Genomic DNA, 17323 nt, shown 5'->3' with positions numbered 1-17323 from the left:
GGATTGACTCACTAAGGAAGCTACAGCCCTCAATTTGCAAGACCTGAGCAAGGCTGTCAAAGATAGGACACTTTGGAGGACATTGATTCATAGGGTCGCCATAAGTTGGAAGCGACTTGATGGCACTTAACACACACACATTTAGGTCCCAGAGAGGCTGCGGCATCAGAGGAGCACCGTGAAGCTCCACAGCGCCCAGGCGCTGACAGAACTGCCCCCGCCGCCAGCGTAAGTGCCTCTTATTTCATGATAAGAGGGCACTTACTCTGGCGGTGGGGTCCTGCTGCCTCTACTCCACTTTCAGCCCAATCCTCAGGAATGGGCTGTTAATTAGCTCTTAATTAGTTTTCCCTCTGTTGTTGTCCAACAGTGGGTGAAGGTTTTTCGTTTCTTTTTTTGTTTCATTTGGCATATCCCTAGCACAATTGTTATTGACCCTCCTCTCTTATTGTGTCGTTATGTAAGTTGGTGGGTTTATTATGTTTTTATTGAATTGTTTATTTTAGAGATACTTTATTTTAAATGTTGTTTTAATGTTTTGATGTTTGCCACCTTAAGGACTCTATTTGGCTGGAAAGGTGGCACATAAATGTTTTAAATAAATAAAATAATAAATAAATATTTTACTATCAGAAACTGCTATTCATCACCCTAAATTTTCAGAAAAGGTAAGATAGACACTGAAACAAATAAATTAAATAATCCAGCCATTCATGGCAAAGAGGTCTAACACTGGTCTCTAGGAACGCTAACTTCTACCATCAAACTGCAATTTGATGGATCATAGCCAAGGTTCCTTCTCAATGAGGTGGTTGACCAGGGTTTGGATTGTACCACTTCAATCTAAGGCTGAACATGAGTACCCTTATTTTAAAATTAAAAGAAACAAAAATCTTTAGTATTTCTTCCCTTTAATTTTTGTTAATATTTCTGTCACAAGCTTTTGCATTTCTTTATTGAGTTTGTAGAGTTACCAACGGCATGGTTATTCTTAAAACCAAACTGCAGGGATTATAAACTCAAAATCTCCCTCTAATATATTTGATTGAAAAATGAAAATTCATGCATCCTCTGATAGCTGTCATGTCAAGGGGTGACTTATATGCGCGACTGAGTGACCTCAGATAATACGTTAACAGAAAGAGCTTTCATATCCCCCTCAAATACAATGGTTCCATGCCAGAGAAACTGAGCTGAGCTGAACTGAGCTATAGTCCAAATCTAGTGGTATCAAACACTGCACTCCAGGAAAGTCCCACTGATTTTTATTTATTTACTCTATTTATTGTCTGCCTTTCTCACAGAGACTCAAGGCGAATTACACCCAGTGAGTCAAAACAATCAACGAAATGGGACATTTGGTAACCAATAGGGGTGCACAAAAAAGGAATTCAGTAAAATTCAGATTTGGGTCTAATGGACCTGACATTTTTTAGGAAACCTGGATATTCCTGAACCCCCATATCAGGAATATCTTCCCAAATTTTTTTACCCCCATCTCCCCCTCCCCTTACTTACCTTGTGTCAAACAGCTGTGGTGGCCACCCCCAAGCCCCACATGGAGCCCAGAGGTGGCAGCGACGGCTGGTGCAGAGCTGCCTCCGAGACCCACATAGAGTTTGCAGGCGGCCAGTGGCCCGCAGCGCAGACCTACATGCCACCTCCAAGACCCACGTGGAATCCGGAGACAGTGGCATCGGAGTTCTGTGCCAGCCTGGCCAGCCAGCAGGTTAGTGAGGGGGAGAGGGGGAGATGGGATTCCCCCTAGTCTTGTTAAAAATTAAATGGCAGCAGGGCTGAAGTGGCCCAAAAAATGCTGGGGGGGAAATCAGCATTATTCGGGATCCGCTTTTGGGACCCCCCCCAAAAAAAATACTGATAAGTATTTTAGGAGTTCTGGAACCAACCAGAAAGCACTGTAGCCTAGCATAAGTATTAACATGACACATCAAGCAGCGTAAAAATTACATAATAGGATCCTACTGATAGTAAGTTATAACGGCAGCATAGACAACAGTCCCTAGTCATTTATCCAAGACGGGTTGTGAACCATTTTGGACAGTGCCAAACCTATTACCTGTGCAGAAAAGTCTTCTTGGATGATTCAGTTTTGTATAGTTTGTGGAAAGCCAGGAGAGTGGGAGCTTTCCTGACCTCATCAGGCAGGCTATCCCCTAAGGAGCCACAATGGTGAAAGCATGTGTACGGGCAGTTGTTGATTTTGCCTATTTTCAGGCTGGCACCTGCAGGGCACGAGTGAAGCTGACATGGTGGAATATAGGGGGAGAGGTGGTCCCCCAGATACAAGGGCCCAAGGCCATGAAGGACTTTGTATGTATGAATGGGATTTAACTGACTATGCTAGAAAAAGTGTTCAGAATTTTGTGGTGCAGAGTGGTAAGCTGCAGTACTGCAGTCCAAGTTCTTCTCACGACCTGAGTTTGATCCCGACGGAATTCGGTTTCAGGTAGCCGGCTCAGGGTTGACTCAGCCTTCCATCCTCCCAAGGTCGGTCAAATGAGTACCCGGCTTGCGGGGGGTAAAGTGTAGACAACTGGGGAAGGCACTGGCAAACCACCCCATAAACAAAGTCTGCCTAGTAAACTTCGGGATGTGACGTCACCCCATGGGTCAGGAATGACCTGGTGCCTGCACAGGGGACCTTTACCTTTTATCTAATGACTTACTCCCTCAGAGAATGTACATTTCAGAATGCAGGGGGTTATCATTTTGGAGAGTTTCCCCAGCATAAGAACAAGGTCTGGATAACCTCTAGTGCCAACCTAAGCAGAGTCACACCCTTCTAAGTTCACTGGAAGGGTGTAACTCTGCTTAGGATGGCACCACAAGTGGTATACATCATGGACATGTGGACAAGCCCTGGCTAAAAATATATTCATTTGTTTTTGAAAGAAATATTTATGTTCCAGTTTTCCACATTTGTTGTTCAAAGAGGTAATGACGAAATAAAGTATGACCAAAAAACTCTTTCAGCGATCAATTTGGAGGGAAAAACAACCACAACAACTAGTAACTCATGGCCATACCAGATGAAATGCTAGCAGGTCTGTGAATGTATCTTCATTGCTTTTTAAGAAACCACTCAGTAGGAACTGCGGCATGGAGCCCCGTGGCGCAGAGTGGTAATGCTGCAGTACTGCAGTCAAAAGCTCTGCTCACAACCTGAGTTCTATCCCAACAGAAGTCAGTTTCAGGTAGCCGGCTCAAGGTTGACTCAGCCTTCCATCCTTCCGAGGCCGGTAAAATGAGAACCCAGCTTGTTGGAGATAAAGTGTCGATGACTGGGGAGGGCAATGGTAAACCACCCCGTAAACAGTGTCTGCCTAGTAAATGTCATGATGTGACATCACCCCTTGGGTCAGTAATGACCTGTACTTGCACAGGGGACTACCTTTACCTTTAGGTATTATGGTGAGACTAGAGATGATTCAGACAGGAGCTGCCGTGTGTGAGGAGAGAGATTTAACCCTTCTCCCTGTGCTCCTTTCGTAATCTCAGAGCTGCTGTTTATCCCATTGGGAAAAAATATACAGCAACACAGAGGCAGCCTATTCATTTACCCCAATGGGGCAAATTGCAGTTGGGGTGGAGCACTTGAGGCTGAAACAATGGAGTGGGAGGGAAGCATTTCTCTCTCCTCCCTGCACAGTGCAGCTCTGATTCAAATCACCCCACCCTTGGGTAGCTGCCATTAAGGTTGTTGTTTTTTAAAATCCATGAGAGATCTGTTTGCAGATCTTCCAGTGTTTCATCCAGTTTGAACCAAAATCCCAGATCATTAAATTAACAACAGCACAAAATAAAACCACAATCATTCTCAAGGAACAGAAGCAAATTAACCAAAGCTTTATCAAAATCAGAATGAAACAGAAGAGTGGTCACTTGGGTTTCAGGAGAAGGAGCACCACATAGGAAAGGGTCTTTCTCTAGTCACTACCTACCTCATTACCATTGTGTGTGTGGGGGTAAACCCAGTGAAGAGCCTTTGAAGAAGATCACAGAATTAAAGAATTATAGAGTTGGAAGGGACCACCAGGGTCATCTAGTCCAACCCCCTGCACAATGCAGGACATTCACAACTACCCCCCCCCCGCCCGCACACACCCCCAGTGACCAGAAGATGGCCAAGATGCCTTCCCTCTCATCATCTGCCTAAGGTCACAGAATCAGCATTGCTGACAATTGGCCATCAAACCTCTTTTTAAAAACCTCCAGGGAAGGAGAGTTTCCAACCTCCAGAGAAAGCCTGTTCCACTGAAGAACTGCTCTAACTGTTAGAAAATTCTTCCTAATGTCAAGGCGGAAACTGTTTTGATTTAATTTCAACCCATTGGTTCTGGTCCGACCTTCTTGGGCAACAGAAAACAACTCGGCACCATCCTCTCTATGACAGCCTTTCAAGTACTTGAAGATGGTTCTCATATTCCCTCTCAGTCTTCTCCTCTTCAGGCTAAATAAAGCCAGCTCCTTCAACCTTTCCTCATAGGACTTGGTCTCCAGACCCCTCACCATCCTTGTTGCCCTCCTCTGGACACGTTCCAGCTTGTCTACATCCTTCTTAAATTGTGGTGCCCAAAACTGAACAGAGTACTCTAGGTGAGGTCTAATCAGAGCAGAGTAAAGCGATACCATCACTTCGCGTGATCTGGACACTATACTTGTGTTGATGCAGCCGAAGACCTCATTTGCCTTTTTAGCTACCGCTAAAAGATCGTAATAGAGTTATAGAAGAGGATCATTGGTCCCAGCCTATGTCGGGCTTTCCAGATCAAAAACAACCACTTTGAATTGTGCCTAGGAACAAAGCAGGAGCCAGTAAGGATTGCCAACCTCCAGGTGGGGGCTGGAGATCTCCCTGAATTATAACTGAGCTCCAAGCTACAGAGATCCGTTCCCCTGAAGGAAATGTCAGCTTCAGAGAGTGGACTCTATGGCATGACATCCCTGGTGAGCTCCCTCCCCAAGCTTTGCCCTCCCAACCATCGCCCCTAAATTTCCAGGAATGGCAACCCTACGTATGAATGTTCCCGAACTCTTGATTTATTGGTCACGCAGATGTCAGAAAAGAGCACAAAAATAATCCCAGGGCACACAAGAATGAACCAAAATAGAAAAAGGATTTGGGGATCTACTGAAAACATCTTTCCTACCTTTCACCCAAGGAGTTCAGATCAGTATACATGTTTGGATCCTCATCCATTTTATCTGCAACTCTGTGTGAGGTAGGTGAGGCTGAGAGAGTGACTGACTGGCCCGAGGTCATCCAGTGAGCTTTGCAGCTCAGCAAGGATCTGAACCCAGCTCTCCACAGCTGTAGTCCAACACTCTAATCACTACACCGCGTTGGCTTCCAAAACATCCGGGATGAGAAATTCAAAATCATCCTTATGTATTGCAGGAATAATAAGATTACTGTGGTGTGTGGCTGTCAACACCCTTGCCGCCTAATTGAGGGCCAGCGGCAGTCCAAATCTGTTGGCATTGAACAATGCAAGCCAGGAAAGCGCGTTGCTCGAAATGCCTTCTGTGCTAGAAAAAGAGCTGCGTGACTGCAATACATGTGCCCAAATCCATGTGACTTATCAATCCCTGTGTGAAATGTTGAAAAAATTCCTGTTATGGTTCCAACAGAGGGGGGGGGAGAGAATCCTTTACGGCACTGGACATCTGGAAACAATATGAAATTCCTGATGTACTTTCCCTTATAACCGTGCAGTTACACTAACATGTTTTTCTAGTTTTGCCAAAATTATTATGATGTGAAATTTTTATATTTATTATTGTTATTTTCAACATGGGTAGAGGAAAAACAATCTGTAGCAACTCTCTCCCTTCTTCTCTTCTCAGCCCGGCAAATTTCCCAGAGATGCTAATGGAGAATTCTGCTGCAGAGAGAAGAGATGATAAATTGTCCCTGTGAGTGCCTAAAGATAAGTTAATACAGTTTAGCTCATCTTTAACACACTCTAATCACTTTTGAGTTTACACGTTAATGGAGGTGAAATTGTGGTCAAAAGCATGCTTAACTTGAAAAGATTACTACATATCCCAGACCTAAGAGAGTTGGCAGTTAGGCCAGGTTCCTACATGAAGCAAAACAAGGTGGGGTAGAAGGAGCTGTTCTACTTCAAGTGGAAAATCATGGCAGATTATTTTTTGGGGAACATTCTTCTATGTTAAAAACTCCCTGCAAATAGAAAGTCAGCACAGCCCATGGAAGAGGAGGCAGAATCTTTCTCCTTGCTCGGCTAGTTTTCCTATTTTCATGGTGTTCTGTTTTGTGAACATTCAAAGCTTCGATTCATTGCCCACAATCTTAAGGGGTTCTACCATCTCATGCTCCTGCCTATGTGGACTCCAATGTCCATACAAAACATGGGCAGCCAACTGTTCAAAACCCAAAGGCCAAACCATATCCATCTGTCACACTTCTATCCTTCTCTTGCCCCAAGGAGGTAAGATCCTTAGAAAAGAAGCACTCTTCCTAACTGCTGCTTCATTCAACACTGAAGATAGGGGGGCGGGGTTTGGGGAGGGGAGACACTTCAATGCCATAAAGTCCAATTGCCAAAGCGGCCATTTTCTCCAGGTGAACTGATTTCTATGGGCTGGAGATCAGTTGTAATAGCAGGAGATCTCCAGCTACTACGTGGAGGTTGGCAAGCCTAACTGAAGACAGATTCCAGGTCTCTGCACTACCTCAAAAGAAGCCCTGAAAAAGGCTGCGCTTTTCCAAAGTATGTTTACAAACAGTTTTGGGTTTGTTTTAGCAATTGTGAAAACACTCCATTTTAAAATCAACCAGAATTTTTTAAAAGTGCTTAGCACAGAACTGTAAATGCTTTCCAGCCCTTTACTGCCTGTTGAATGGCGAAAGCAAGCCAGTGGCCAATTATGCCATCTCAAGTGATCTTGAGAAGAAACCCCAAAGAGTCCTTTGCAGCATTTATTTCAGATAATCTAATCTGCATGAAAAGTATGCGGCATTGTGATGCTTCTCCCACTGTTGCGAAATGAGTCCACAGAGGAAGCCAAAAACGTTACAGAGAAAAAAAGTCTGATTCAACAATCTGTCTCTGCGTGGAGCTTCCATTAGAATGTGCCCAAGTGGTTTAGAGGATCAGAACTAAATTAATTTAACAACTTGCAGGAAATGTCCTTTGCCCTCCCTTCTTTTCCCAAATTAGAACCAGGAAGGAAAAAGAAATGATTCAAGACATCTACAAAACTTTGCTCCCATACCCAAACTCTACATGAGCAATGACGTGCATTCATGGCTCTGGAATATGAGAATGCCCATCTCTCCACATACACAAAGGAAGGCACATTCAAATATGGTAGGTCTGTGGAAATGAACAGGGCAGCCCTATGACCTGGAGGAGCTTTGGATACATATCAGAAATCTAGCAAGAAATGACTGGATTTGGGACACCGTTTATCATAGTAGAAGAAGAGTTGGTTTCTTTACCCCGATTGTCTCTACCTTTAAGGAGTCTCAAACCGGCTTACAATCACCTTCTCTTCTTCTCCCCACAACAAACACTATGTGAGGTAGGTGGAGCTAGGATTGCCAGGTCCCCCTTTGCTATTGGCGGGAGGTTTTTGGGGCGGAGCCTGAGGAGGGTGGGGTTTGGGGAGGGGAGAGACTTCAATGCCATAGAATCCAATTGCCAAAGCGGCCATTTGAGGAGAGGAGGGACTTCTCTATAGGCTGGAGATCAGTTGTAATAGCAGGAGATTTCCAGCTACTACCTGGAAGTTGGCAACCCTAGGTGGAGCTGAGAAAGCAGGCGCAGCAACACCGTTCTGCCCGCTGGAGTGCTAGGCTGAAAGGGGACAGGAAGCTGCTTACTGGCAGCTCCACTCCCTGGCATGCCCCGGGAATGCCCTCCAGGACGCTGGCATGGGGCTTTGCGATGGTGGGATGCTGGCGGAAGGCCCAGCTGGTGTCCTTGGGAAACCGGTGTCCGGGTCTCCCCGCTGGCGTTGGGGCCACTCTATGTGGTGTAAGTGGCACGGCTGCTGGCGCAGGGGGTCCCAATGCTGGCGCAGCCCCTTCCTGGCCTGCAAAGGACTTTCATCCTTGAGGCTCAGGAATGGGCTGTGATAATCCCCTGCATGGAAGTCTTGGGATTGTTCCTAAAATACATGAAAATGATACAAGCCATTGACTTACAAGCTGCAGAGCTCAGCTTCCAGAAGCAGAGCTATATGCTTTTTTTTTTTTTAAAGGGTATCCCACTTTGTGCATGTGAAGAGACTGGAATGATATGGGTCTGTCCTCACATTCTACTACATGTTACTTATTTCATCACCTTTATATCCATCTACATTTTAGTCAAAGAGTCTGGGGCCTAAACTTTGTGCTTTTAAAAAAATATTCATTTGTATTATGCTAACAAACCGTATGGTTTTCATATGCAATTAACACAGTACTGACCCATATGCTTATGCCATCAACACATAATATACATATCATGCTGATTTACTAATGCATAAACGATGGTGAAAAACACATAGTTCTTATGGGGAAAATCAGCACAAGGAAATAGAAAAGGGCACAAAAATAATCACATGTATGATCTGAATAAAGAAGTGAAATTGAGTATTTTCAGTTGGCTTGAGAAACATAAAAACTTCCCTCCTTAAACCAAGTTGGGAAGCTATTTGAAATGGCAGCTCAGGGTCTTCCCACCCCAGACTAGCATGTCTTTCTAGCCACTTCCTAATCAACCATAAAACACACCTACTGTTGCTAATCTCTTTCATTCTCCTTCATCCCAAGGCACAGAGGGATATTTGAAGTACGCCACACACCGTTCTTTCCTTTATTGTTCCAAGCCAGGCATAATATGTTGCTGAGGCTACTAAATGAAGGCCATCCTAAAGCAGAGAGAATCCTCAGTCCGTGGGAATCTCATGCGTTGCGTGAAACTTCTTAACAGAGGCACATCACCTCCATCTAGCAATTTGCGGCCGTCCCTCGTCGCAGCGTGGTCATTGCAATTAAGTAGCACTGGATTGTTGAGAAAAGTCTCATTAAGTTTGAGTATATTGTGTTTTCTGAAGCTGCCCCTATGGGTCACACCAGATGTGATGGTGGCAGTCCCATGCCTATAAACACATTCTGTGAGTTTAAAATTGTCCGGTCATATAGAAAAAAAAAGGCAAAGGGCAATTTTTAACACAAATGGGACAAGGAGAATAAAACCCTCTCTCCTCCTGCTACATTCAATCTCCTCTCTCTGAGCATTTAACTTGGAGCCGGGGATCCAATACAAAAAGCAATCCTGACAGAGAGAGAGAAACACTGGGCAGCCAGTGTGGTGAAGTGGTTAAACTGTCGGACCAAGACATGGGAGACCCAGGTTAAAAACTTCACTTAGCCATGAAGATCGTTTCAAGAGGGTAGTCGTGTTGGTTTACAGTAGAAGAATGAGGTTCGAGTCCAGTAGCATCTTAGAGAGCAACAAGAGTTTGGGGGGGGGTATAAGGAGCCCCGTGGCGCAGAGTGGTAAGCTGCAGTACTGCAGTTCAAGCTCTGCTCACGACCTGAGTTCGATCCCAACGGAAGTTGGTTTCAGTAGCCGGCTCAAGGTTGACTCAGCCTTCCATCCTTCGAGGTCAGTAAAATGAGTACCCAGCTTGCTGGGGGTAAAGGGAAGATGACTGGGGAAGGCACTGGCAAACCACCCCGTAAACAAAGTCTGCCTAGTAAATGTCAGGATGTGACGTCACCCCATGAGTCAGCAATGACCCGGTGCTTGCACAAGGGACCTTTACCTTTTTAAGCTTTCAAAAGTCAAAGCTCCCTTTGTCAGATAGATTTCTGCTGAAAGGAGCTCTGACTCTTGAAAGCTCATACCCCCAAAATCTTGTTGCTCTCTAAGGTGCTACTGGATTTGAATTTAGCTCTTCCACCTAGCCATGAAGTTCACCGAGTGACCTTCGGCCAGTCACCCTCACTCAGACTGGCTAACTAATTAGAATAAAAGGAAGGAGGAGAGAACCATGTATACCACCCAGAGCTCCAAGGAACAAGGGTAGGGTTGCCAACCTCCAGGTACTAGCTGGAGATCTCCTGCTATTACAACTGATCTCCAGCCGATAAAGATCAGTTCACCTGGAGAAAATGGCCACTTTGGCAATTGGACTCTATGGCACTGAAGTCCTTCCCCTCCCCAAACCCTCCTGACCTCAGGCTCCACCCCAAAAACCTCCCACCAGTAGCGAAGAGGGGCCTGGCAACCCTAAGAAAGTGTAGACAGACTTGGGAGAAGGACTGTTGGGACCCAAGGTATAGGAGAGGAGGAGGGTTCAGAGCCCCTTACCTGCATGCCTCTTTTGATTTTAAAATGGGATGCCACTTTGCACATGCTTAGGGCAGTTCTGTGTTTAAACACTGCAGCAATACCACCTACATTGTCCTTAGAGCCTATAAGGACATACACCAAATTCACACAAGTTGCTTAAAGTGCTTTTCGCACCTTTTTCTGTTGTTGGTGGGCATTTGTAAAAAAACCCGAAAGGCAGTTTTAAGTGAGGCTATTACAGGTTTCTGAACTGATTGATGCCGGTGGAGGAAGGTTGATTTACAATCAACCCTGTCTGCACTTTACAAAGCACGTGTGATTTACGTCGGCTGAACTCTTGGCATCTGCCTTAATGATAACCAAATTGGTAAAATTATACCAGATGGAGACAACTTTTTTCGTAACTACTCTGGTTTGATACAGAACTGCTCCCCCCCCCCCTTGGTTCTTTGGACAAAATTGTGGATATCATTCTCCCAATCAAAATGATGAAATTCAATAATAGAACTGATCTCATAGTTGAGGCTAGTTTCCCTATAAAACTGGCCTGTGCCATAAAATTAGAACTGTCAACAGGATTTGCTCTAATATGTCCAAACAGCCTGACGTTGTATAGTCACCAGTTGCTTGAGAACCTTGCTCAAGGAAGGGATATTGGCTGCCAGATGTTAGTTGTTCTGGGTCACTCAGGTTCAAGAACCCCTTCTTAAGCAGAGGTCTCATGACAGACATACAGGATCACCCCCCCCCCCAGGAAGTGTCTATTACCTTTTGGACTCACTCAGCCAACCTGTCCCAGATCAATACTCTGAGCAACAAAGATCAAGGGTCAAACCTAGAAATGGTAGGCATCATATTTCTAAGCAGCTTGTCCACTTCATTAGGCCTCACCAATAGAAAGTCAGTTTCAGTTCAGATACCTTTATTGGCATATCCAACATTCATCCAAGTACAGTAAGGACATCAATAGAAAATCCTCCGTTCAGCTAGGACCATACAACTAGTCTGATGGCATTGCAAGATGGCACTGAATTACCTATGGAGCCCAAGTCATGGCAGATGTACCGGGTCTATATCCTCAGGAACCTTGGAAATCTCAACTGCATGGCCCTGCATACTGACAATAATGGTGGAGCAGGTACCCAGGTGGATGAAAGATTTTATGGAGAAAACTGATGTAAAGTCACAGCTTATGGTGACCCTGCAGGGGGTTCAAGGCAAGATACATTCAGAGGTGGTTTGACATTAGCTGCTTCTGTATAGCAACCCTGGACTTCCTTGGTAGTCTCCATTCAAGCTTAGAACAGGGGCTCCCAACATGCTGCTCGTTGACACCTTTCCTGGTGCCCGCCAAGTGTTTTTAGAAAGTGGGTGGAGCCAAGTGGGCTTCTGATTGGCTGTTCAGATTAAAAGGTATCCTGTTGAACAGACTGGAGCCAGGAACAGACAAGACAAAACTTCAAATCTGAAAAGACCCCCGTTTTGCAGAAAAAATATGATTTTCTTTTTAAAAAATGGGGAGTAACCCCCTCTGCAATAATAGAAGCGGTGACTGTAGCTTTAAGAAACAAATGCCCTCTCAGTGGCCAATGTGGGAGTTGCTAGGCAACCACAACAATATTGTGAGCCTTCAAGCCTTGGTTTCTTTTAGTAAAAGGCAGATGGAGTAGATGGAGCAGGGCCCTTTCCCGGGCTGTTTTGGCCTTTGAAGGAGGACTCATAGGGGCCAGGCCTAGTAGCAACTAATGGGCAACCTGATACCATGCAACCTGTATGACTCACCTAGGACTGGCTGCTTGCTATTGTCTAACAGCAGCCACACCACAAAAGCCGGTGTGGTATAAGATCTAAGAGGACCAGATTTGAATCACTACTACCATGGAAGCTCACTAGATGACCTTGAGCCAGTTACACATTCTCACCTACCTCACAGGATTGTTGTGAGGAAAAAATGGAGGAGGAGAATAATATAATCTGCTTTTGGTTCCCATTGTAGAGAAAGGCAGGTTATGAATAAAGTAAATAAATAATAAATATAACTGAAGACTGTGGGGGGTAGAAAAAGGTAGGTTGGTTGGTGAGTGGGAAGGAGAGAAAAAGCAGCAAAAGGTGACGATAAGGTGGAAGGAAAGAAGAAATAGTGTGGGAAAAGAGATGTAGGGAAAAGGGGGATGGCCCCTGTAAGTCCTTGAGGGTTCTTCACCATGCAATTGGGCTCAGTGGCCAGCACCTTACAACTGGGCCATAGTTTTCTTGGGTAGATGCTACTAGGCAAAGAGAAGGAGGGAAAGCTGAAGATGGGAGGGGCAAATAAAAGGTAGATAGGTTAGCTGGTAGGTTGGAAGGAGAGAAGGAAGCAGGGAAAAGAGACAGGCTACAGGGGCTTTCAGGGAAGGGAAGGTCCCCTTGCTGGAAATTATATATTTCACATGACCTTTGGAGAATCAGGTCCATGGGCATATCATGCCACTGGTGACACCAGGAACACAGTGGCACTTTAAAGCCTGATATCAATACCATTTCTAAAACAGAAAGAGGAATTATTCTGGCAATCATTTCAAATGTCCATCCTTTAATTTTCCCTGTCCCTTGTGACCACCAGAAGCACAGAACTTCCTATAATGGGGGAGATTTCTAAACAATACTAAAACTTGCTTGGATTTTTGCAAGGGCTTCACTGCCAATGAAATTGTCCCATAATAAATCTAGGCTATGTAGAGATTTTTTAGAGCAGTTGGGATGGTATGACAAAACCATTGGAAGGCTTTAGCACAAACATATATCCGTCTGTCTTACCCAGGGTTTCCAACCTCGAGGTACTAGCAGGAGATCTCCTGCTATTACAGCTGATCTCCGGCCAATAGAGATCACTTCACCTAGAGAAAATGGCTGCTTTGGCAATTGGACTCTATGGCATTGAAGTCCCTCCCCTCCCCAAACCCTTCCCTCCTCAGGCTCTGCCCCCAAAAACCTCCCACCAGTGCCGAAGAGGGACCTGGCAACCCTAGTTTTACTGGAGCTTCTCCTCAAACCGTGTTTTGTAGGTTAACATTGTGCTTCAAGCTACCTATGAGAAAACCTGGTTCTTTTTCCATACAAAGGCTTATTACACAAGTGTGTGCAGCTTTTGCAGGCACCAGTTGGCTTGTACTCCTGCCATAATGGACACCAAACAAACCACACTGCTCCTCCCTAATAGCAGTATTACAACTGTCTCAAATAGGGTTGCCAGGTCACTCTTCTCCACCGGCGGGAGCTTTCGGAGGCGGAGTCTGAGGCAGGAGGGCTTTGGGCTTCAATGCCATAGAGTCCAATTGCCAAAGCGGCCATTTTCTCCAGGTGAACTGATCTCTCTCAGCTTGAGATCAGTTGTAATAGCAGGAGATCTCCAGCTAGTAGCTGGAGGTTGGCAAGCCCAGTCTCAAAGGAATTTTACAATTATGTTTACAGGAGGGGGAAACGAATACACACACATACACACAAAAGCATGTGTAGCCTTTTTTGTTTGTTGGTTTGTTTAAAGGCAAGAAAGCCACCAGCAAGGCCCTAGACTTTCAGGGTTGTTTTATCCTTTATTGGAAGCCATTTTTCCCCCCCATTGGGTGTTCTCGCATTCCAGAATTAGAACTAACCTTTAATCTGTTAAAGAAGCTTTTTCTTAAAAGAAAGAAAGAAACCAAACAAAAAATTAAAAAGACAGTTTTTTTCCAGCCCTCTCCCTTAACAAAGCTATTCGACCAGAACCAAAGCCCCCCCCACACACACACTCCTTCTTTACAATGCTCTGGCTACCAAGCTTCAAAGGCAGGGCTGAGGCAACAGCCCTCATAATGGTACGAGAGAAATCGCCGTGAAAGTGTCACGGCCATATACAGCCTTAAACAATTACGGCGTGGAAAGGAGAAAGAAAGAGGGATGAGATTTAGTGCCTGTGTCTTTCCAACCCCCTCCCCCCCTCCCAATGTTTCCAACTTGACACACTTCACCTCCCTCTGTGTTTTTATTAGCTGGTATTCTCAATACATCAGCGACAGCTATGATGAAACCAGTGGCAGATTTTGCTGCAAACCAGCTGGGTCACTGTCCCACGGGCCTTGTTGCCTTTACCATGCGAGATCTTAAAGTGACCATGCCCGGACCAGCTGCCGTTTTGAAAGATCCTGAAAGGGAGGTTCTGAAAGTGTTAAATATAGGGAGCTGGGGGGAGGTGGGGGAATGACTTGCATACGGCTCACGGAGCTACTTTGAAAAAATTCGGAGACATCTAAGTATCGCGAACACAGTCCCCGCTATGGGCAGCTGTACGTGCAAGTGCCTTGCTTCAGGGTGTCAGATCAAATATATGTCGCTGGTTGGCACGGTACATCGCTTCCCCTCTTGGGGATTTGGAAAGGAAAAGGGGAGAAAGCAAGGATTAAAGGCGACAAATGAAGAAAAACTTTAACAATATATGATGGGGTTTATCATTTACTGTCATCTCATTTATTACCCACAGTGTCGGTGATGAGCTACGGAATCAAGCGCCGAAAAAGACTGACAACTTACTTAACATAGAGTCCCCTAACACTTACCTGAAACCGTCGCATGTCTCGAGGGTTCCCGGCTGTTTTCAAACAATTCTGATTGCACTTGAGGAAGAATTTTAAGAAGAATCTGTAGGGGGAAAAGGAAAGAAACGTGTGTGACATCTCCCGCTTTAAAAATTAGCGTCTGCTATTATTTACTTGCTTTGTGTCGGTACAATCGTGCCCCGTGGCGGAATCCATCAGGGGATGTCAACAGACTGTTTAAAAGGATGCTGTCAATTAAAACAGATTAAAATGACATTTCGGGCTGAATTTATTTGCCCTGAGAAGTAATACTTAATGTTATTAGAAGCCAGGGATCCTTGAAGCCTTTTAGCCCAAAGTCAAGGGCCAAACAGAGTCAAGAAAACTATTTGCTTTGTGGGGATTAATTAAATTTGAAACAAAATAAATAAACAAATAAAGGTGAAAGATAGACACTTTTTTCCCCTTTCTAGTAATCCAAAGCATGTGTATGTTCAAAATGAACACAAATCTAAATATTATACCTTTCACAGATAGAACTGGTTTGGAAAACCCTAATTCTTGTACCAAGGATCTTGGTGTGAACCTCATCAGCCACCACTACCATACTGGTAAAACCTCAGCAATGCTAGCTGAAGACTTTGTTTACTTACAACAGCCTCTCCTCCACAGATGTAAAAGCCAAGAGGGTTTTATTCTTTTGGTTAAAGAAAAACCTAATAGCCATATGGTACATTATCAAATATATCCTAGCACCTGCAGTTCACGAAATGGCTGTGTAGCACATGATGCCTTAATGTTCATGTGCAAACATTGACAGGATGCATTCATTACCCACTCACAGTTCCATTCTAATCAAAATTACATTGTTCTAAGTTTTGTCAGTGTGACTCTTCTTGGGATTGCATTGTTAATGTCTCCGGAAACCCTAGGGAGGAAGCTAAACCCCAAGGAAGGACAGTATTTGCCTCCTCAAAGGTAAAAACAGACCAAGTTATTTTCTAAATAGGCACAGAGTACACGCATATTCATATCTTCATTTACTCAAGTCTAATGCCCATTCCTCTTGTGCAAGAAAAGTCTGCATTTGAATGTTCCATGGGTGGGGACATACATACGCACACAATATGAAGAAGCCCTAATAAGGACCAGTGGGTAAAGTTTTGAGTCTGGATGAGGGTGAAATTTAGGGTTGCCAGGTCCCTCTTTGCCACTGGTGGGAGGTTTTTGGGGTGGAGCCTGAGGAGGGTGGGGTTTGGGGAGGAGAAGGACTTCAATGCCATAGAGTCCAAATTGCCAAAGCGGCCATTTTCTCCAGGGGAACTGATCTATATCAGCTGAAGATCTCCAGCTATTACCTGGAAGTTGGCAACCTTAGTGAAATGTGTACACACATTAATGGAGAATAGGTCCATCAATGGTTAGTAGCCATTGTGACTGAAGGCAGCTTTCATATACTGATTCAGTAAACCTCCAAATACAAGTTCCAAGAGATAACATCAGGGGAAGGTCTTGGCCTCTATGCCTTGTTTGTTCAAACTTCAGGGCAACTGGTTGGCTGCTGTGTGAAACAGGACGCTGGACTATGGTTCTAGCCCAACCAGATTATTGGGGTGTTGCATGAAAGAGGAATGGAAAATTATTCACAGCTCCATTGTTCCATGCACTGACAATTTCCACTGAAATATTTTTGTTTCCCCTAAACACTCCAGGTTTTGCCATGTTTCTTCCTACATGTATTTGCCATCTCTGTACACTCCTCAGGTATTTGTACAATTGTATTTATCTATTCGTTTCTTGAAACTGTGCTGAATTTACTTTTTTGCCTTTTATCATGGTATAAAGGCTAAAGAATAGTAGGTGTGAATGATACTCAGAGACACGCTTCCGTGGGATCAAGTGACCCCACTGACCATATGGTGGTCACATACAGCATGGCGGCTTTATGTACTGATGAAAAAATAGGGGGCCAGGGATTCCTATCTGGCAGGATCACTGTTGGACCCAAGACCAGCCGATACATTCTGTACTGTAAAATTTTGTTTGTATTTTTGTGTGTGTTATGGGACAATCCTTAACCACATAAGCAAAGACATGTCCAAAAACCCAGGCTAATGGGGGGGGGGGAGAGAGAGAGATACACATTTTGAGATTTGATCAGCCATTTCTCAAAGTTCTCCATCAGATATATTCATAAATGCCTTTATCCCACACAAAAACATATTTGAAGCGTACAGATACTTGTAAATGTCCCTCAGAGTGACCATCAAGATGATTCCACTTTTTCGGTTTGGTGCGTAACACGATACACCTAGAAACTGGGAAACTATTATCACATTGAGAAACAGCCGTGCGGTTGCGGACTGCAAGAACTCACCCACGGTACAGAAAGAACAGTACATCTCTCTGTGACCTACTATTCGGCGCTACATAAGATAT

General features: G+C 44.6%; 1 protein-coding gene across 1 annotated transcript in view; it reads right to left on the bottom strand.

Moving 5' to 3' along the window:
* Positions 1-17323, bottom strand: part of EBF2 (EBF transcription factor 2) — a 273200-nt gene that overhangs the window by 66549 nt on the left and 189328 nt on the right. The window contains exon 7 of the mRNA XM_056860924.1: positions 14906-14987. Coding sequence (XP_056716902.1) covers positions 14906-14987 — 82 coding nt within the window. The remainder of the gene's footprint in view (positions 1-14905; positions 14988-17323) is intronic.

Source organism: Euleptes europaea, chromosome 14 (assembly GCF_029931775.1).
Source record: "Euleptes europaea isolate rEulEur1 chromosome 14, rEulEur1.hap1, whole genome shotgun sequence".
In the NCBI taxonomy this organism is placed as follows: domain Eukaryota; kingdom Metazoa; phylum Chordata; class Lepidosauria; order Squamata; family Sphaerodactylidae; genus Euleptes; species Euleptes europaea.
Note: the sequence above shows the minus strand (reverse complement) of the source record. Positions and strands in the feature narration are given on the sequence as shown.